The following is a 21,860-nucleotide window of genomic DNA, read 5'->3' as shown; positions in this document are numbered from 1 at the left end:
CAAATGATATGCATATTAATCGACATAGTTTGAAGTGTTTACCGTATCCGTTTTAACATAAAAAATGTTGAATTACCAAATACGTCAATGATCGCTGCTCGGTCAAATATCTACATTGAAAGAAAGCCTGTATCCTACCATCTACTTATCTGGAAAGTAACTTCAACCTTCTTATACATACAAGTATAAGATTCATAACTTATCTTTAATCCTTTTAGTTTGATCAGATTCCCAGTGTGTTGAATTAACAATGAATAATTCTATGATATTAAATAATCAATGTCGTGTTTAAAGTTCCGTAAGCCCATAGAGCATGGAATAAACACATATCTGCGTCTCTTTTATTAATGCATCGTAAAGGTGGGAACTGACCAAAGTTACGAGGTGTAATGTAGCATTCACATCGAGCGTGTTACGCATCGACCATGTTACGCTGTGTTCTAAAATTGGCGTAACATGCTCGTCAAAACTCTGTGCTCCACTTTCGCCGCCAGTGTTCACGAGATGTGATAGTGATAATGTTGATATCTTTCATTATATTTAATTATTGTTTCATCCAAATTAAGAAGAAGAAAGAATGTTACTGGACATAAAACTTATTTAAAAACACAGGCGTATGAGGTGGTTTGTTATTAATTGCAATATTAATAACCAAATGATTACTGGACAGCATAAAAACTTTGTACACAGGTCTCGATTTTGAAGATCTGTTGAATTTAATTGGACCAAAAGTACTTAAAAAAGACACAATTTATAGAAAATCATAATCATGATCACTCGCGACGTGCGACGCGTAATTACTGAACCGCGTAACAGTCAAAGGATTCGCCAAAAAACCGACAGCCGGGTGGAGCACTCAAAGCGAGCAACGAGCGGCTCGTTGCTCGCTGGTTTCCCCGTAACACGACGTACTGACTGCACGAATGCTCGCTGTGTAACATTACATTACATGTTACATTACACCTCGTAACGTTGGTCAGTTCCCACCTTAACGTCAACATGGAATGACAGGCCGGTTTCCTGCAAGGAATTAAAAGTCCGTACCACTTCTTAAAACAATGTTGCTCTATAAAAATACGTTTATTTTTGTATTTCTGTAGCAATAAGTTATAATAAACCTCAACTATGCTTGAACAGCTTAGATAATAATAATATTAATGGAAACGTAATGGTATTTCACAGTTTCATGGTACGATGATTTCCAATTTACATTTCACGCTAATAGAAGTTGCAACTTTATGCATTTACATTTTGATACTTTATTCCTGCTGTTTAAATTTTCATTATTTTTAAGGCAAACATTTTCTCTGAACATATATTATTTTTATAAGCAATTTCTTTATAATGTAATGTTGATTATTACATAATAAATTACATTAAAAATGTTTCGTGCTAGTCTACATAGAATTAGCATTGAAACTTTTTCCAGTTGTGTATACAAGTCGGAGCGTTGTTGTAACTTTTTATATAATTATCCTGTATTTATCTCTGTTTTAACACCGTTTTTGTATTTGTTAAATAATTCACATTAATTTGTGTAAGCAGCAGTTTAAGCGACTGTGTACTACACAGGCGATTAATTTTTCTTTAAACCATTACACCTTGTTAATTATTATTGTTGTATAAATTATATCACCCATTTGTTTTTACACATTAATATTCAATATGCAGGAGCAGTCATCATGTTTAATATTCTGTATAAATAACTTTACCACCGTAACTTATAAAGTTGGCACCTGCTCTTACGATTTCCTGATCTCATTTACAGATGATTGATTTGTAAAATTAATATGTATATTTAAGAGTTAAAATTCAATCTTGATTTCTATTTATTTCTTAAATAGAGCCCTACTTTTGTAAAGAAATCTAAAGGGTTTGTTGTTTTAATTTTATAGATTGTTTTGAGAGAAAATTTTTGGATAACATATTGTGACTTATATAATATATAATAGACATGTTATTTATTATGTTATAAGCCTCGTTTGTGGTCCTCACCCAAGGTTCTTATCCGAGAGATGAGTATTTTTAAACACACCAAATTATTTTTTTACTATAAATGTAGAGCAATAGATTATTTCTTCCATAAAAGTGTAAGGAAGTCATTGATCATTTTAGAAAGCTAATCACATACAAAAGTTATATGCAGACATTTTAATTTAGGCCCATTATTCGAACGATCAATTTTACTGACTTATGACAACCTAAATTAGTCATCTTGATTAATGATTCTACTGATAGGTATAACCTATAAATAAAATTGTATAAATACTGGTTTTATATTGCTCTTTTGATCGTAAATTGAAATTGGTTGATAAATGGCATAATCAGTTTTAAACTCCTTGGCTCCTCCAAATACCTTGGCACTTAAATATTTTTTCTCTTATTTAATGGATGTAAAATTTTCTCTACTTTTCTTAAAAGCGTAAGTATATAATAATAGCAATTTTTCACTTTAAAAAATTTAAGTATATGGATTATGAAGGACCATTGAATATACCTATGTTTGTATACTGCTTGAAATGTTTGTTAAAAACACTCTCGTGAAATATTTTAGTTGAAACAAACTTTAATAAAAAATAAAATGCATCCCACTAAAGTATAATAAATTAAATAACAAATAAATTGGCGTTACAAAAATGTTCGTAATAATCACATTGAGTTCGCTTCACGCTTCGATTACACGTTAAAATTGAAAGTTATGACTGTATTTAGAATGAAATCAATTAGGCTTATTATATAATTATGGTAATATTCCTAACTAGTGAAAGTAGAACCGTGACTTATGAATAACGGGTACAGCACGGCATATTTTTGGTTCACCATTATTTATTTGATATTAGTTTAACTTACAAGAGGCTCATCGTGGTTAACCCGGAATATTTTAGACTCAAAAATCATTGACAAACACATTAGGTTGATGGCCTACAAAACAGAAATTTTTAAAAACACAGATGCAACCTAATAAAAACCCATTACCCAAGTGTAGGTTCTAAATTATTATTATTTTGTAATCCTCTACTAACTTATATGTAATGGTTTAATAATAATAATATATGTAAAATAAAATATTCCATTATTTAATTGTTAATGTAATGTATAATGAACAGTAATATAGCTTAAGCCTCCGAATGGATTGTACTGCATAGTCTTTAAGTTAAACTAGAGTTAAGAGTTACTTCACTCTTATATATATACCTATATTGTAATTGGGTTTCTGTTTCGGAGCTATAGCTACCATTGTTTGTGGCAAAACAAAATACATTCCACGCAGTAGACATTGTTGCTGAGAGCTATAAATCTGTAACGAATTGACCTTATCTAAGGTGATATATTTTTACAAGGTTCGATTTAGAAATCCAAACGATGTTTCAAAATGTCAACAAAAAAGCGTCCATATCATCATCATACCTTACTTTTTGTGGTCAGACTAATTGGGTCGTGCTTGTTTTGTTAACAGACGCTTTCTGAATAACTTCGAAGGCTATGTAGGTCATTAAAATTATCACAGCGTTTTAGATTATATGGTATAATGGACTGAGAGAGAATTGAAATATTCGTATATATATCAATTCTCCGCGCTAATCGAAAGAAAGTATATTTTTTATTAAATGAAAGTTTTCCATAATCTTAATGAATAAAAAATGGCTTTTTGGCTCATCTGTTGTTAAGTGATACCGTCCATGGACACTCTTAATGCCAGAGGGCGAGCAGGATCGGTACCAGTGGCGTAACAATAAAGTAGAAGAGATATTATGTTCTATGGATGAATGTGTAGTCTGCAATACGTTTTGGGCTAGCATGAGGACTACAGACCATTCCCTCTCGCCTAAGTGAAGAGGCCTATAGCCATTAGTGGGACATATACAACGTGTAATTGAGTACGCTGAAAATCTCGAAGTTTATTAAAATTAAACTGTGTAGGGACGCTCTTTTCTTGAAGGACCCTAAATCGAATTGGTTCGGAAATACTTCTGTGGGCAGCTGGTTCCACATAGTGGTGGCGCATGCCAAATTATCATAAATCAATCATCAATTGAACAGCGGACGTCGAGACGTATCTATGGATATACCACGATTTTTACAAAAGTTCCATTTAATATTCCCCACCCATCGTTCATAAGAAACTTTGAGATGCACAAAGACATCATTTTGTATTGTAATTCCAAAGATGATGGGAAACAAAAACTGTATGGTAATGCATGTCGTCAAGTACCGTACATGCAATCGGCGCTAATACACAACTAATACATAGAAAATATTCTCTCTCATGAATATTGTGAATTTATGCGAAAACCACGTTTGACGACAAGAGCAGTTAAACTTAAATTGATGCAACCAACGGGCGGCACAGGTTTTACCAAAGAGTTTGGTGTAAGTTCAGTCCCACATTTTAATTTAAGTAATAGGAGGCAAATAGGCAGGAGACTCACCTGAAGATAAGTGATACCGCCGTCCATAGACACTCACTTTCAAGCTCGCAAGTGCGTTGCCAGCCTCTTAAAAATTGGTACGCTCTTTTCTTGAAGGTCCCTAAGTTGAATTGGTTCGGAAATACTTCAGTGGGGAGCTGGTTCCACATAGTGGTGGTGCGTGGCAAAAACTGCCTTAAAATATGGAGTTGATTGATTAAAGTAATATTATTACTTCGAATAAAGACATCAAAACAAATTCCTCTAACTTAGGAAAACGTCGGTATTTAAATCATTGTTGAAATAAGAAAACCCCAATTAAGCGGTGAGATATTTCACAATAGGCCAAGCTAATATCCATACTCGTAAATACAATGGCATTCGTTCAGAAATGCTCTGAAGCGACCGATTTACTGTCCAATTACGAGGACTCTTTCTCAATTCCTACATAAATACTTGCTAACTACTTTACGACTGCCGCCGGAACATGTGATACTTGAAAAACGCCAACCGCCATGTTTATGTGGGACTTCTGTTAATTTTGAAAAAATGTGTGGTTTAATGAGAACCTTTCTCATTTTCAAAACTCCCAATCATGTTAATAAGTTTAAAATGTATATATTAATATTTAATAAGCTATGAATATGACTATGTTAAAACAACACTTTTACTAGCTACTAACTCGTACTTCACCTTTGAAAACTCTACAAGATACGGGCAAGACAATTTCTTCTGCATCATTCTTTGTAAGTCTCCTCCGTTTTCCTCCAGTACGCCCTGTACTGGACTCTCTGTATCCACTAGGAGCCAACCTCCTAGACGATGCCGTCAGTTCATCTAGTCCGTGGGCGGCAGCGCGTTTCTTTTCTACCGAGGATCCAAGGAGCCAGATAATTTATAACCAGTAATTAGTTAAATGTACTAATTTTTTTTCTGGTTTATTTTTCAGGAGACAACAAAAATATAGAAGGCATATCGCAACATTATTATGTTACAAACATACAGGTTCGATAGAAAATAATAAAACAATAGTAACACTGAAAGTTTTCATACTAAAAAGATAGTTGACTCTAAAAATCGATGCACCTACTATTTTAAGTGCACTAAGCATTTAATACAATATACTCTTTAAGAATAAAATAACAGAAATTATTTCTATGTAAAAAAACGGAAACAATTGTCTACATAGAAAAATGTATATATTTTAGACGTTTGCTTGTGGGTTTTACTTTTTATTTAAACTTATCTTTGGGAAGTTCTTAACTGAGGCAGCTATTATAGTTTTACCCAGAAGCATTTTAGGTGATATTGACGTCAAAAATGTGTTAGATTTTTCCACGTGTTGTCTTGTCTTGTACCCAATTATAAGTATTACGATTAAGTTATATAAACGCAAAACTTTTTGTCACTTTGAATGATCAACATCGCTGCTCAATTCGATCATTATTATTGATTTCAATATTGAGTTAATCATTGGCCCTGAGACAAAAAATTAAACAGGTGATCTATATTGACTTGATATGTTGTTTTTGTCGAGTGCCAACGTCAAACGGCTGACATTTCGTAACGACTACACAGTTATGTAATAATTATAACTGGCTTGCAACCTGCTATCCACTTGTAACTGTATTAGGAAAGCTAATTATAGGCAGGTTTATGCGCATTTACGACAAATAAAACAAATTGACCATGGTAAGGCAACCTAAGAGAGCCTTGAGGCTTTGCGGTTTTGTCAAGGGACCGTTACTGTTGGGGAATTTGATTTCCGATCAAAGTAAAAATTACAATTCAATGCTCTTCTCTCTCATGATTCTGTAGTAAGTAAACGAGATAAGATTTTGTATACTTCTTTTGGCGCGTTAGGGAACCGACACCCTGAAGTTAGCAGTCGACATTTTAAAATAAAAAATGACCATTTCATTAATTGTGTAGAAATATTTTTTTTTGTGATATTTAAATAAACTTTATATAACTAGATAATGCGTTATAATAAAACTTTCAATGTTTTAAATACCTTTTTTCTATAGTTAGTGTAGTTTTTTCTACAAATGTAGAATATGGCAAAAGATAAAATTTTAATTTTTGAAAATGATTTTATCTTGTTACGCCAAAGAAGTATAACTTCTTATACTATGTTTTTTTAACTATGGAACAATTTCAGAATGGATGCAGCGCCTTGCAACGAGCGGCAGCCGATGGCCACGTGGAAGCTGTCAGGCTACTACTCGAAAATGGTGCTGATCCAAATAGGCAAGACCATGTGGTGAGTTATACCTGCATATTTATTTACTTGGTATTCCTACAGCCAACATAATTTATATACAAAAACAATTATACTAAAGATGTAGCCAGACGGAATACATAATATATACAAAAAGGTTCAAATATTTACGAAAGGAAAAGATCGGAAGTGAAAGAAAAATTATTAATACCTAATACCTAATTCGGCTGTGCTTCGTGATGGTGTGAAAGAGAGGTTGTGCTCATGATGCAAGCGCTATGGATATTCTTAATACTTCTATTAAGAATATTCCGCGATAGCTTAAACAAGGTTTAAATAGTGGTCGTTGTATGGCCGGACTACGTGATACAAAACTGAGCTTTTTGCATAGTTGGTAATGATGTGAGAAACGTGAAACAGAGCATGATTACGAGTCTGGTAGGCAGAAACATGGAAGGGCAATTTTTCTAGAAGTGAGCTGCAATTCATTTTATTTGAGTCGATGCCATGTAGTAGCATGATATCGTATTGTATATCAATACTAATATTTTAAAGAGGAAAGGTTTGATTTTTTGTTTGTTTGAAATGAATAGGCTCCGAAACTACTGGACCGATTTCAAAAATTCTTTCACCGTTGGCAAGCAACACTATTCCCGAGTGACATAGGCTATGTTTCATTTTCAAAAAAAATTGGGATGCTTACTAAAACTTGAATAATCAAGTGTAAAAATAAACAAAAAACTTCCTTCAATCGCGTGCGCTGCGAAAACTATTAATGATAGAACAAAATGATGTATTACAATTTTTCAGGACACATCACTCTCTATAAAAAAAGGGTGCGTGTACTTATGTACGCGCGTAAGAAGTTATACTTCTTTGTCATTATTAAAAATAGTTTTTGATTGCATGCAAATAATTAATTACAATTAAATAATCAAAGACTGGAAAAGGAGTCATTAAAGTCAATAAAGTTCAGTTTACATTTGAAAAATTAATTAAATAAATATTTATTATTATTCTCTTACATTAAACAAATAAAACACTATTTATCTTTAAAACATTTTTATTTCATTATACTATTTATTTTTAAGTGACTGTCTTCATCAGAATTTGGGTTTGTAATTTTAAATTAATCATTACTTGGTTGTGCATCTACGAGGCTTCTCCAAAACTAAAACTACTACTTGCTTTCTGCAACAAATAAGAGAATATTAATTTAAGCTCTGTCCATGCAAAACTTAAATTTTTTTATAATTCATATTATAAATTTTTTAACACATTTATATTAATATAATTATATAAATGTGTTAATAATATAATTTGTAGCACATGCTACAGACCTGGATAGCAACTTTCTTTTATTCTATTTAGAGATAGAGATAATTTAAATATAATACCGGTGTCTTCCTTGTAGGTTTCTTTGGAGTTGTTTGGGGATTCTTGTTGTTCAGTTCGACATGATTTTCTTTAACCTTTCTTTATCTACAATCTTTAATCCTACAAAATAATGAAATGGTTAAGTTATGTTGTCACTGTTGTGCACACCTTTGTTTGGCTTTTTTAGTATTCAAGTTATGTCAAAACTGATTTATTACCTTGTCATTGTTGGCTTTTGGGATATCAATTGTTTCCAAAATGATTTTATTTGTAATATCCTGAAATATATAAATAACATCTATTAATTTAAGTATCATGGTGAGTGGTTCGCACTCAGGTATTAAGGTGTATTATACCCACTGTCCATTATAAGTGGGAATGGGCTCACTTCTGGCTGGACAGAGTTTCGGTACTACAAGTGCAACATGGATGTTTTGAGGTATTACAATATCTCTAACTACCTGTAGGGGAATAAAGTACTGTTGTGAGCATATGCCTATGCTTGAAAGGTTGAACCTTGAACATCACCATACATCATATTTATAATTAACATTCCTACCTCGACACCATCACAATCAAATTCATTGAAATCTACTTCAAACCGTTGCGGTATCATCTCTGCCATATCCATTGTGTCTCGAGAAGGTGATGGTGGCTTTGTTCCACCTCCAGTTTTAGATGTTTCACGGCGATAAGATGACAACTCTTTTTTTGTATTCAATTTAGTGCACTTCCACTGATTCATCAATTGTTTTTTGTCTCTTGTCCTTATATTTGCTAGATTAAATCTGAAAAATTACATGTTTTGATTAAATAATGTGGTCATTTTTTTGAGATGCAGGTACTTATTAAAATGTTTACTTCTCTGTTATATCGCTCCAAGCCTTCATTTTCTCCTTATTAGTATTCGTGCTTAAATCTTTGTTCTCAATTATTGATATATAGAATATTTCTAAAACGTTGCTGTAACAAACGCAATAAACATAAGCAATGAATAATGGTTCATGTTTCAGTTTTAATCAACAATAATACTCGATAATACCTACGGATAGTTAACCTCAATTGTATTGAAGCACTCAGGAAGGTTGGCACAGTTTTTTCACAAATATTTTATCATATTAATTAGTTTTGATTTAGATATTAAATTTAAATCACTTCTGATTATAATTCAGACGCACATATAAAATTCGCACTTGTATAATGAAAATAACTAGATACATAGATAATCTTTTATTTTAAACAATAATTCAAACTCCTATATTTGTTTAAAAGGTAAATGTCAATGTCAGATGTCAATTGTCATGGATATTCAAAATTCTTGTTAAGCTGCTAAGCTAAGAAATAGAATATGCGTGAAGTTAGCTTATATTCTATTTCTTTTGTAGATTGCGCACGCTATAATCACACTCCGAATTTTGTGTCATAGGTGCGCGCGCATCGTAAAATTTCACTCTCATCAAATTTTCATAACGCGCCTAAAGAAGTATAACTTCAAAAATCGCGACAGCATGTCTCTATCTTATATAGTTACTTCACAATAAGCGTCCTTTTATTAATTTTTTTTGTTAAAATACCACCCCTAGAAAAGGATCTTTATTCGTACCTAACCTAGGTATTGATCCTTATCAAAATAATTACCAACGTTTCGCATAAGCTACAATTTAATGGCATAACCACCAAAAAAGCATGGTGGATTCGTGTTCTCCTGCCTTTTCTCTTGAATAGTTTACTACTATGTAATATAGCAAAAATCTTAGCCACAGCAACGCTTGGCCGAGTCTACTAGTTAAATTATAAGTACAGTGTAATATTTCTTGTTCTGTTAATTAATTTTAAGCCTGGCCTAATAGGACAGGTTATATTAGTAGGCTAATAGGAGCTATACTATATAAAGGGTTCAAGACGAAGACTCTTATATCACTCACTGTGTAAAGGGTTCCTGAAGTATATCATGACGCTAATATTAGCTAATTGTTCGCGTTGTTAAGAAACTCGGTGGCGATCGCTTATTTCGTTCTAAAAGAAATTAGTCATGAACAGTACCTATTATATATAGTACATTGAATTTACATACATGTTAACATAGTTTTTGTTAAAATTTTAATCATTTATTGCACCAATTCCAGCATGGCAACACTGCAGCGCATGAAGCAGCATGGAAGGGTTACTCCCGATGTGTGGCGTTACTCGCGCGAGCAGGCGACTTGCGCGTACGCAATGCGGCGGGATTCGCGGCGTTACACCTCGCTACGCAAAACGGACACAATCAGTCAGCGAGAGAGATATTGCTCGCTAATGCCCCACCCGACTTACAAAATAACGTATGTTATTAGATAATTATGATAAGGTTGTAAAATGTTGGCTCTTCACTTGGTTTCATGCTAGACCTATTTTGTGATTGCTTAGTGAGTATTATCATAATATAAGTGATACATAATATGTCATTAAATATAATAATAGACACTACTTTTTAACACATTTACAAATACCTGTTACTGCGCCCTCTCATTGCAATACTTCTGCGCTTAAAATAATTAAGATGTATACCTATTTCCTTTTTAATTTTGCGATTGTAATGTTTTTTACATTAGTTTCAGCAACGAGACTTAGCACGAAGACAGAGTGCGGTAATACGTTTATAATGATACTTCTTGTTTCAGTACGGAGATACGTCCCTGCATACAGCGGCGCGGTACGGTCACGCGGGTGTCACCAGAATCCTCATATCAGCTCAGTGCAGAGTTTCTGAGCAAAACAAGAATGGTGACACAGCACTACACATAGCGGCAGCGATGGGGAGAAGAAAATTGACTAGGATTCTTCTTGAAGCCGGTTGCGACAAGTCCCTAAAAAATCACCAAGGAGAAACAGCCAGAGATATTGCCACTAGAAAAGGTCTAAATGAAATTATTGCCATACTCAATACCCCAGTCGCAAAACAACCTAAAAAGAAAGAAAAGCACAGAGATAAAAGCAAAGAGCGAGGCATAGACGAACCGGACGACGGCAAACAGAGAGACCGAAGCAAAGAAAAGAAAAAGAAGAATGTCCACTTTGAGACTCCTCAAGTGAAATGGTCTCCGTACGGTTGCCATTACTATCCAGATCCCAAATATTTCCCGAAACCTAAGCTTAGTTCCCTTCCCACCGAACCGTTGAAAAAGGGTGAACAGTATTACTTAGATTTAGCGGGGAACATTAAAAAGGGTCCCATAGGTGCTGGATATACTTGCTACTGCGCACCATTCTTCAAACACATGGAGAACAAATTAAATGAAGATAAGAAAGACTTGAAGAAGCATATTGACCGGGCGCATGAAAAAATTGACCAGAAAGTAACGGACTTGGAGATGAAAACCCAAGGGCAAATCTCTGAATTGACGAGGTATGTAGCGGCAGAACGAGCTCTGTGCAAAGAGAGACATAAACATTTAGAACAGTGGCTCACTAGAGGCATTATGTTCCGAGCATCAGAACGCGTTAAAAAATTGGATTTCAGTCCTAAAGGTTCCGTGGATATACCACCCATAAAGAGAACACGAAGTCTGGAGCTTTTGGATGTAAATTCGGAGGAATGGAGTACTGTTGATAATCTTATTAGGAACTATGATAATTCTGAACTTAACGACTGCAACGATTTAGACTGTAAAGCGACTTCCAAGAGTACCGAAGGTCTAGACAGGACTCCAAGGAGTCCAAAAAGAAAGCATATACTTAAGAATTCAAAAAGTAGTGATCACTTGGATGCTGGGCCGAGCAGGAATTGCAGATCTCCTTTTACGATAACATCTCACATAAATTGTGCAGAGCAGCCACAGAATGTAACGGCAGAAGTTCATGAATATTTAAATAAACCATCTGAATTACGAACACCGACACCCAACGAGATTTCAGTCGTTAATGATAGATATACATCCCCTAGTCGCCAATCTATATCTTCCCCAAGTAGTATAAGATCTCCAGAAAGTCATTCGGAGACAAGGGAAGTCCATAGAAATCAGGAAGACGTATCACAGAGCGTACCAGCCTGGAAGAGTCAAGTATTGCAAAGAACTGCAGATGATATAAGAAAGAGAGTAATGTTAGAAAAAGAAATGGCAGATGTCATGATTAGAAATTCTCGAGCGCTGGAGAATATACCTCAAGATGGTTACGTTCGATTGAGACAAAATCTCCAAGAAAATAACGTTGATAGGGAGCCACGGAAATCTGTGCAAGAATTGGTAGCCCAAGTAGAACATCAACACAGATGTGTATCACCTGAAAGATTGCCATTAAGTATAAAAGTACCTGAAAGAGAGTCAACATTACCACCAAAACAACCGATTCAGCCTATATTAAAAATGCCACAACAACCTCAAAGGCCAGCGCCGGTTTTAAAAGAAAAACCACCGAAAACCAAAAGATTTAGTCTTCACAATCTCATACCCTTCCCAACGAGAAAAACCTTCCAAAGTCCACAGAAAGAAAACGGAAATAATTCTGAAAGCAGCGATGAAGAGGACAATCCCATTAGAACTACGAACCAACCAGGACCGATGAGAAATACGAATCTCTTACAAACCTTACCTCTGCCCAATTACGAGACCATGTCTACGAAATCGCAGTCACCCGCGCCTCAAGTCCACACTAGCTATCCTCACGACATTCGCATGATCCCGAAAGACGCATACTTTCACGAATTACCAAACAGACAAGTTCAGCAGCAGATGCCCTATAGAGAAATGGAAAATGGTCATCCTCCGCAATATTGCCAAGAGCATTACGACTACGAACCGGGCCTCCCACAGGCACAGCAGAGCAGGAGCAGAAACCCGATATACCACAATCAGACCGGGGTCTTCCACGCAATGATGAACGACCACATCATCAGAGAAATAGAGCGAATACCTCACTGCTACAGCGAACATTTGGACCAGAACACGGAAGTAGAGATCGCCAATCAGAATGAGCACTTTCGAGGTTACTACGATCACAATCCGCCAATGTATCCGAACTACGAAAGAAACCCACACCTGAGGAAACCAGACCATACACTCTTGCACAGTAGATTGCAATCGTTGGCAATAAACACGCATTTGACGGAAACTCAAAGCCAAACAGATCGGGAGTCACACAACGATTCGGGGTACAGTACAAAGGTGTACGGCAGCTCACAGGGTCCCTCGCCGAGTCTTTCGGGCAACGTGGAAGACAACCTCTCGGGTCAGAGAGTTAATGTCATTAATAAGGAGCAGTTAGGCACCTCGAGCTTAGTGTAATTTACTAAATGTTCTGAAATGTTATTAATATTCCGTCATAATTTTCTAAGTACAAATAAATTCACGAGCACTACACGGAAATTTACTATTTAAGTACAAATAAAGATTGATTAATGTATTAGAGATTAATATTCATTTTCTACAATTTCCTGGCATTGTTTACTTATAAAAAAATATAAAAGGCTGACAGTAAGTCTTAATGTAATACAAAGTTATATTTTTGTAGTAAAACTGTATTAATGTAATATAGCATGTATTTATATTTATTAATAAGGTTTTTATAATTGACCACAATAAATGCACTTTTGAAGTGACACAACTAAAATGTGCCTTTTATTGTCAACTCTACTCCTATGCCTCATAATGAATATTATTGCTAGGAAAAGCATCTGCGTGCTTTCTATCTTTCTTTCATATCTCCTGCATAAGTGGCCAATCTCAATAGAGAGGAATTGATTAAAATAAAATTTTGGAATAGATTTTATTTATACAACATTTCAAACAATCAGACTACTTTGATATACATAAACGTATCTACAAAATCATAAAGAGTTTTGCCATTTTATGGACTTTAAGAGAACTTCTATCCTTATTTATTTGTTCTTGAACTTTGGGCATCTTGCAACAAAAAAAAATTGTAGCACATTTATTCTAAAATGTTACAATAACGAAAAACTTGGTATTTTCTTATTATTGCGATAGATTCTCAATCTTAAAGTCGGGCGTTCTATCAACGCCTGTAACAATTCATTTTTCACACAAAAAGACATACAAAGTTAGTTCTACAATCAACTTGCGCATAAGGAAGAATCAAAGTTATATTATAAACAGGACATTCCACTTTTTATTACAATTCTATATAAATTTCTACATTTTTATATCTCGCATTTCTTGACAATGTAATACAAAAAATACCTGTGTATAATATACAGGATGTTCCACTTTGACTCATGTTTAATTACAATGATTCATGATGACAGAAAATTACATGTTCTGTCTCTCTGCCCAACTCGTGTTCCTATAAAACTCCTCAATACTGCTATGACAGAGGGCTTCTCCGTGGAAAACCGACGCCTTAGCCGCATTTATTCTAACACTAACGTAATCCCCCGGCTTCACCTCCCTCGTGCCCTCGCTTGACGGGATTTCTCTCTGATCGAACAACACTTTGAGGTAAAATTCGTTTCTGCCCAATATCTTCCCCGACTTCGGGGCGATCCCCTCGACCAAGACGAGGTGAGAGTTGCCGATTTCCTTTCTGTTTATTTCCTCACATTTCCGTCGATAGAGCTCGACCATCCTGTTGTGGCGCTCTTTCTTTATTTGTTCGGGAACGTCGTCTTCGTATCGACGGTAAGCAGCCGTTTTCTGTAAAAGGAAAAATATCAAGTTTAGATTTAAAACAAGTAAATTTATTGAAACCGAGGACCTATTTCCGATCCTTGCACTACCCTTGTAAATGTCCAAAGTCGTGAGGAGTCGTTGCACTGAATAAATTATTATTATTGATCAGTAGTTCTATAGTAATATTACCTCTCTCATGCTGTAGGGAAAGAGGAAGGCGACATTGTAATCCACTTCTTCCATGAGCGTCAAGGTTTCTTCGAACTCCTCATCTGTTTCACCACAGAAGCCACAGATCATGTCCGTCGAGAGGCCCACTGAAATGTATTAGACTTATTTATGTACTTCCACAATGTTCTTGTGTCTACAACAAGGTACTTCTTTTTTCTCTTTCTTAATCCATAGCATTAGGGAGCTTTCAAGTATTATGTAACAAATTTTTCCTCGTGTAAAAGGTTGCGAAGCGGGGCGGGGATTGAATTATGCGTTATTGTTAATATTATTTTCGACTTTCCACTACTTTACACCACATAATGGTAACTTTTAGGTATAAAGAGTCACTGGGTGGTCACGAAACGTTTTACTATACTTGAGTACAGAAAAACGTTATACAAGCATCAAGTGAATTAAACTAGAGATATACTGACCACCCTGTATATTATCCCGGACATGTCTCACTAAGGAAAGATAGGCCTCCCTCGTGTACCCTCGCCGCATTCGCTCCAGCACACTGCTGGAACCAGACTGAGCTGGAAGATGCAACATCTTACAGATGTTCGGACGCTCTCTTATCACTTGTAACACCTGGAATTGGATTAAGATTATTTAATGATATCAAATTCCTAACATAACTAATTGTACTGATAAATTATTCTTCTCTTATTCCTAATTCTTAAAAGACGACACACCTGTACCCAGCATAGTACTAAAATTAATAGCAATGTTTGAGTTTAAAATATAATAAAGAAAATTGTTAATATTTTTTACTAGCCCTTGGAGTGTGCTAGTCTGTTTAAATGCTTCTAAAATTTCTAAACCTCATCAGGAAAATCTTTGGGATGAGCTGCAGTGAACCTTATCCTCATCTCAGAGTCAACAGACGACACTTTGTCCAACAAATCTGCAAAGCGTAGCCCTCCTTTCTTACTTTTGTACACTGTTTTGAAACCTAGAAATATTAAAATAACGTTCATTTAAATACGTCGCAAGTAGCCTAAGTAACAGACAAATAATCACTGCAGTTATTTTAACTTATAAAGATAATTATATTTGTGTGAGCTTAGACATATTTTTAATATTGGGAAATATTATGCAAACTCCTGCACTACATTGGAAAGTATCTATTTATATTAATTTTTTCATTCCAAATTCAGAAATTAGAATTGTTTAAGAAAATTACTTTTGTTTAAAAATATGAATAAAACTTTAAACCAAAATCCCACCTTTAGCCAATTGTGTGTCATATTTTTCAGTTTGCTGTGTGGTGTCTCTATAACTGTTCACATTTTGACCCAAAAGAGTCACCTCCTTTACTCCTTGTTCTGACAGTTGTCTAACTTCTTCTACAATAGAGTCTATTGGGCGAGACCTTTCTCGACCTCTAGTGAAAGGAACTATACAGTATGTACACATGTTATCACAACCACGCATTATTGAACTGAAAGAAAAATTTTAAATTTATATTTTTAAATTTTAATCTTGTTGCTTTTAGAAGCGAGAACTACCTAGGCAAAACCCTTGCTTTGGTGGTTCTGCTTACTTCTTGTGATGATTCTGAATTTCTACTGCAAACAAATGCTTGAAAAGTCTACTTTACGGCAATTGCACCCTTTTCAAACTGAAACTTTGGTTTGGCTTTGGCCTGGCAGTTGATTGCCATAATAGGGATAAATCTTGTTATTCATATCAATTTTGTGCTGTAAGACATAAAACTCAAAAGAAAATGTTATTATCAGTTTTAGCCTATTTTTCTAATACACATTTCAACATATAGTTTAACAGCTCTACAGCTACTACAACTGACTTGGAATACTTATTGACCAATGGGTGATTCTATGGAAAGCACAATTTAACCTCTTTTAATAAGAAAATGTATTTACATAAATGCTGACACACTATCCTTGTTTAACCTAACTGGAACAACATCTGCATATGTTTCATCAAGAGAAAGCAGTACATTTACAGCTGTTTGCCCATTTTCTGTGAGTGCTAGAAGTCTTGGTAGGTCTCTGTAGCTGTCAGGACCTGCCACTGAAATATAATACACAATCTTTAAAATTAATTTCATAAAATGATACTGAGTTGGTCTAGTTCAGTTTACTGAAAAATTTAAGAATTTACATACCAAGATCAACAGCCTTTTCTTTATCAATTAACTTCTCTTTTAGCCTTTCAGCCATACAACCTAAAATGCCAATCTTTACAGGTCTATCTCTATTTTTAGATAGTGCTCGTCTTCTTTTAAAACCTCTTAAATGATCTAATCGGTGCCATATCTTAGTCTCAGCTCCTTCTCGGATAGCACAAGTCATAACAAGGAATATATCAGCGTCCTCTTCGACAGCAGTTTTCTCAAACCCCTCTTTCTTCAAAATTGACCAAACAATTTCGGTATCGTTTAAATTCATCTGACATCCATATACATCAAAGAAAACTTTTCGTTTAGATGTATCCTGAATAAAATCAGGCAAATAAGGTATGTATGGTGGATGAGTAACGATTTCAGTTTCAGGTGTTATTATAAAATCTTTTAACCCTGGTCCTGTCTTAATTCTGCTTTCAAATGACGCTGAAACATCATCTGCTTTGCACCGATATTTTGAAGATGTATTTGTTATCAATCGGACTAAACGTGTAGCACGGGATAAACATAGCATCATCTTTTCCTTTAATACAAAATTAAATTAAAAATATACTAAATGAACATCGAAGTATTCCGCTCATGCCTCATTGCTATTATATATAAGCAATTTATATTTTTATTTTAACATTTTTAGGTGTACACAATACACATAGATTTTCCACAGAACACTATTACTTGCTGACTTCTGTGCAGATTTTCACACTTTGATATAGGTCTACCAGGATCTGGCAAAAAGGGAAAAAAGAAATTGACGCTAGCAATACTGGGGAAATTGGCGTAAAACGTTTTGATACTTTTTTTCCTTATAGCGACTGATTGTGTGTGATACATGCAAATATAAAAATTTATCCAATGATCAAAGATAATTTTTGAAAATGTGGCGAATGTGGGGTTTGAAATTATTTAGATGAAAACTCCAATTACTTTGTTCATGAGTTTATTTATTAATTAAGAACTTGAAAATTGTTCCAAATACTATATCCATTAAAAAGTCTTCAACGCAGTATTTATGATAAACCTTTCCTCCTGCATCTCAATCAACCGATCTTGTTCTATGAACTGATTTTCAATTTTTATTACATGTTCACAAGATTTTTGCCATTCATCGATCCCTATTTGAGAGAAAGAAACAGTGTAAAACTCATTTATCTTGTTTCTGATCAATTCTAAATAAAAACTATCCAAGTTTATTTGTAGTATAAGAAACCCCTGAAATAAAACCAAAGTTTAGTATAAGTATATAATATAATACACACGAAAAATATCATAAACCAAAATATCAAGACGTGCCATTCCTACTAACCAGTCAACGCTTGCACATGGCTCAATATTGATGATTGTGTATGTTCTGCATCTTGTTGATCAAGTATTCTTTGATAAACATTGAAAACAATATGTCTTGCTTGCGATCGAAGAGGTTTCTTCGACATTTTCATCACTTTTTAAAGAAAATTTGAAGCCAAACCAAAAACAATTCCTCGAAATTTCAGTTGACAGATGAAATTTTTCTTTTATTGCCATATGAAAATCGCTAATTTTTTAACTTTTTTTTTGCCATCAGATTCTGGTAGACCTATACATATTATTATTGGACATTTTATTACGTCAAAACTAACCTCTATGTTGTATAATAATGATGTGTTGTGTCTATGACTAACCTCATAGACTAGAAAGTTTGTGATGACTTTGACTAAAAACAAGTTTGAACTTTGAGGAAAGTGAAAGATGGAAGATCATAGAAGTGATATAATATAATAATAATAATTAATAACCATAAAACATATATAACTGTTAAGTGGAAGTTTAAATATTTTATTAATTTAATTACTTTTAACCATTCTTTTTATGAACTAGTTAAAAAAATAAATATTATTATTGATTGTACGACGTCACAAATATGAGCGAGCGTTATCGAGATTACAAAGGTATTCATTAGGGTAAATTTTTCTTGTTGAACTTTTAATATTTGATAACAAAAACGGGCTTAACTTGTTCTGCTTTGTTCATTTCTATACGTTATTTATCTTTGCCAGTGTTTTCACATTGGCAGGGTCATCTCGATCGACGCGTGATGATTCTAGGAGAGTCGAGAGTCATGGGCGAGAAAGGACGCGGTCGAGATCTCCAAGACGAAGATCTCCATCAGAATATAAACCGGAAAGCAGGCGGAATCGAGATAACTTTGACGGTATGAGCTACATCTGTATCTAAAGCACTTAAGTACATAAACAGTAAAGCTTTTGCACCTGTATGTTTATGTTAAGACTCAACCATTCACTTTTTATTCAAATGTGTCCCTACGTCACTCAAGAATAGTATATAATAATAGCTCTAAACATTACTTCCTAGTAAGAATATATAAATTTTATTATAAACAAAACAAAATATGTTTATTATGGAATATAAGATATATCACTTATTCCATGTCATCTATATGGGTGTAGGCTGAGAAAAAGCTGGCATAAAAAGCTCTTGGAACTACTCTTAAAATATCAGATCATAATACAAAAGGACTATGGTAAACATAGATAGAAGAAACCAGAATGAGGGAGGTACATTCTGCTCTTTATTTGTATTAAATTACAAAACTGAACAGAATCCTGGCACTCCAGTTTCCGGAAGTAGCACCTGTTCACAGGCATTGAGGGAATTAACAGCCCTTATATTATATAGTTTATTAATAAACTTTATATAATAGGAATAAATTTAATCATGTTTTAGTTACCTTAGAGAAACCCAGGCCACTTCCTATTTTCAGTCTTAGAATGAAGTATTTCTCAACTTTACATTTTAGATAAAAGGAAGAGATCTCCTAGTAACAGAGAATGCATTGTTGAAGCTCCAGCACCACCACCACCTCCTCGTATCAGCAAAATAAGTATTGGATTCTCAAAGCCACAAGCTCCAATCAAAATGACATTAGGAGGCTCATCAAAACCTAAAGCAGTGGCAGCTCCAAAACCAACAGTAGCTTCAGTCTTTAATAATGATGATGACGATGAAGAGCCAGAAGAAATGCCAGCTGAAGCTCGTATGAGAATGAGGAATATTGGCAGGTTTGTTGTTTTTAAATCTATGGTTTTAAAATAAATGAAATTATTTTTAATGTCTGAGCTTCATGTTACTGCTTAGTTTTTGAATTACTGTTATATTACTATAAAGGAATTATGTAATGAATGAAACCTTTTATTTTACAGAGAAACACCAACATCTGCAGGCCCTAACTCATTTGGAAAAACTAAGCAGGGTTTCTGTGATGCTAAGAAAGTTTTTGAGAAGAATTTAAAATATGCTCTTGAAACAGCCCAAAAACCAGACATTACTAAATTACCTAAAACCATCTATAAACTTCAGGGCCCATAGTTTAACTAAATTGTATTTATAAGCTTTTATTACATTAATATAATTGTTATAAAAAGTATCTATAAACATAAATTGATTTGAAATTATGTTAAAAGTAATATTGCAGCAATTTTTGGTCACTGTAATACATGTTTGTATTCTTAACACAACAACCTTGTACAAAAGGATCCTTAATAAATAATTATAATAGAAGAATGCATATTTTTTACACCTATTCAGAATATGTATTAATAATTAGACAGGGATAAGATATTTTATCCTCAGAATGCCTTAGATTAAGAGGTGAAATAAGAATTGCTGGTCACAGGACAACACTTTTGAATTAAACCCTTAAACTTGACACTTTTCTATTTAAAAAAATGATTTTTCATAAGATTGATTGCCATTTAGTTTTATTTTCTTCTGTTCTCTATTATTGAACATTCTCTGCTATCATGACTATTTGCTACTAGAACATACAGTTAACAAGACACTGGTAAAAGAATTAAACAATTGATTTTTCTTATAAATTTATTAATTTACTTCCGTTGCAAATTCTGTGGGCGGGACATGTCTCGCGGGAAGTTGCTCTTAGGTGGCGTACGAATACGTCTGTCCTTCTTTGACCTGTTGCGCACAACTTTGCTGTGGATAGCACATGACACACAGTAATGCAACTTGGCATATAGCTTGGGGAGCTGGAATGCTGAAATAAAAAGTTTAAAACTTATCAATATACATATATAATCTATATGATCAATTAAATATTACGGAACTGTGATGAAGGCTATGAATGCGATTCTCAACTAATAAGAATCATAGTAATAGTTTTCTTAATTTGACATGACTAACAAACCTACATAACCAAAAACTTAAGCACTTAATACATGAAAAAAATATACTAATTATAATAATTGTTATAACTGAAACGCAAATTAACAACTTGAAAATTATCTAAGTTTGCTTACAGGTGTAAACGGAGGCTTCGTTTATGTCCCTAACAGCGGCAGCTTCAACGATATTTCTAATCACAAATTTCTTGATAGCCTTGTCCTTTGGAACGCATCTTGCACAATTCGTGCATCTTACTGCCTTGACATGTCCACGGCCGTGCTTAGCGCGTCCTCCGTTACGGCGTTTACGAGTCTGAAACCAAAATTTCGATCTTCATACCACATGCCTAACATGACAGCCACCACGCGAGCCCTAATGAAAAATGTCGTAAGTTGCAAAATATTATCAAATTTGTTTTATTTGCTAATCAATATTATAATGATCAGTAATTTTTGTCATATTTTGCTTAAATTAAGAACTTTTTTCATAAATATTTCTACGCACCATTTTATAACCTCCGATACGGTAAACGCACAACGATGAAAAAGAAAGATTTGCTATCCATAAACAAGTGTCATTGATTATAGAAACGTATCTGCATCCGTGTATAGATATTACACAAACTGAAATTTCATATTGTCTGTGCTAATGTGCTTGAGTGGGATATTCATGAACCTATGGAACATTATTATCTGTAGCTTGCTTTTTAT

General features: G+C 34.2%; 4 protein-coding genes across 4 annotated transcripts in view; 2 read left to right on the top strand and 2 right to left on the bottom strand.

Moving 5' to 3' along the window:
* Positions 1-13,431, top strand: part of LOC125060728 — a 46,840-nt gene extending 33,409 nt beyond the window's left edge. Inside the window, exons 3-5 of the mRNA XM_047665755.1 lie at positions 6,571-6,672; positions 10,134-10,328; positions 10,668-13,431. Of these exons, the coding sequence (XP_047521711.1) occupies positions 6,571-6,672; positions 10,134-10,328; positions 10,668-13,268 (2,898 nt within the window). The 3' untranslated portion in view covers positions 13,269-13,431. The remainder of the gene's footprint in view (positions 1-6,570; positions 6,673-10,133; positions 10,329-10,667) is intronic.
* Positions 13,432-13,733: 302 nt separating this feature from the next.
* On the bottom strand, positions 13,734-17,664 carry LOC125060729 (mitochondrial tRNA methylthiotransferase CDK5RAP1). Its single transcript, XM_047665756.1, has 7 exons — positions 16,957-17,664; positions 16,712-16,862; positions 16,055-16,269; positions 15,650-15,780; positions 15,260-15,416; positions 14,802-14,929; positions 13,734-14,636 (listed from the first exon to the last, which is right to left on the bottom strand). The coding sequence occupies exons 1-7, from the start codon at positions 17,489-17,491 to the stop codon at positions 14,253-14,255; spliced, it is 1,701 nt and encodes a 566-aa protein (XP_047521712.1). The 5' UTR covers positions 17,492-17,664; the 3' UTR covers positions 13,734-14,252.
* A 998-nt stretch (positions 17,665-18,662) lies between these two features.
* LOC125060649 (PEST proteolytic signal-containing nuclear protein-like) lies at positions 18,663-20,529 on the top strand. Its single transcript, XM_047665637.1, has 4 exons — positions 18,663-18,899; positions 19,025-19,162; positions 19,769-20,030; positions 20,172-20,529. Exons 1-4 carry the CDS (start codon positions 18,872-18,874, stop codon positions 20,335-20,337), a joined length of 594 nt encoding a protein of 197 aa, XP_047521593.1. The 5' UTR covers positions 18,663-18,871; the 3' UTR covers positions 20,338-20,529.
* Positions 20,530-20,829: 300 nt separating this feature from the next.
* On the bottom strand, positions 20,830-21,809 carry LOC125060650 (40S ribosomal protein S26). Its single transcript, XM_047665638.1, has 3 exons — positions 21,655-21,809; positions 21,285-21,462; positions 20,830-21,022 (listed from the first exon to the last, which is right to left on the bottom strand). Exons 1-3 carry the CDS (start codon positions 21,655-21,657, stop codon positions 20,856-20,858), a joined length of 348 nt encoding a protein of 115 aa, XP_047521594.1. The 5' UTR covers positions 21,658-21,809; the 3' UTR covers positions 20,830-20,855.
* Between the last annotated feature and the right edge of the window lie 51 nt (positions 21,810-21,860).

Source organism: Pieris napi, chromosome 22 (assembly GCF_905475465.1).
Source record: "Pieris napi chromosome 22, ilPieNapi1.2, whole genome shotgun sequence".
Taxonomy (NCBI): Eukaryota; Metazoa; Arthropoda; class Insecta; order Lepidoptera; family Pieridae; genus Pieris; species Pieris napi.
The sequence above is the reverse complement of the archived record's forward strand: the minus strand, read 5'-3'. Positions and strand labels throughout refer to the sequence as shown.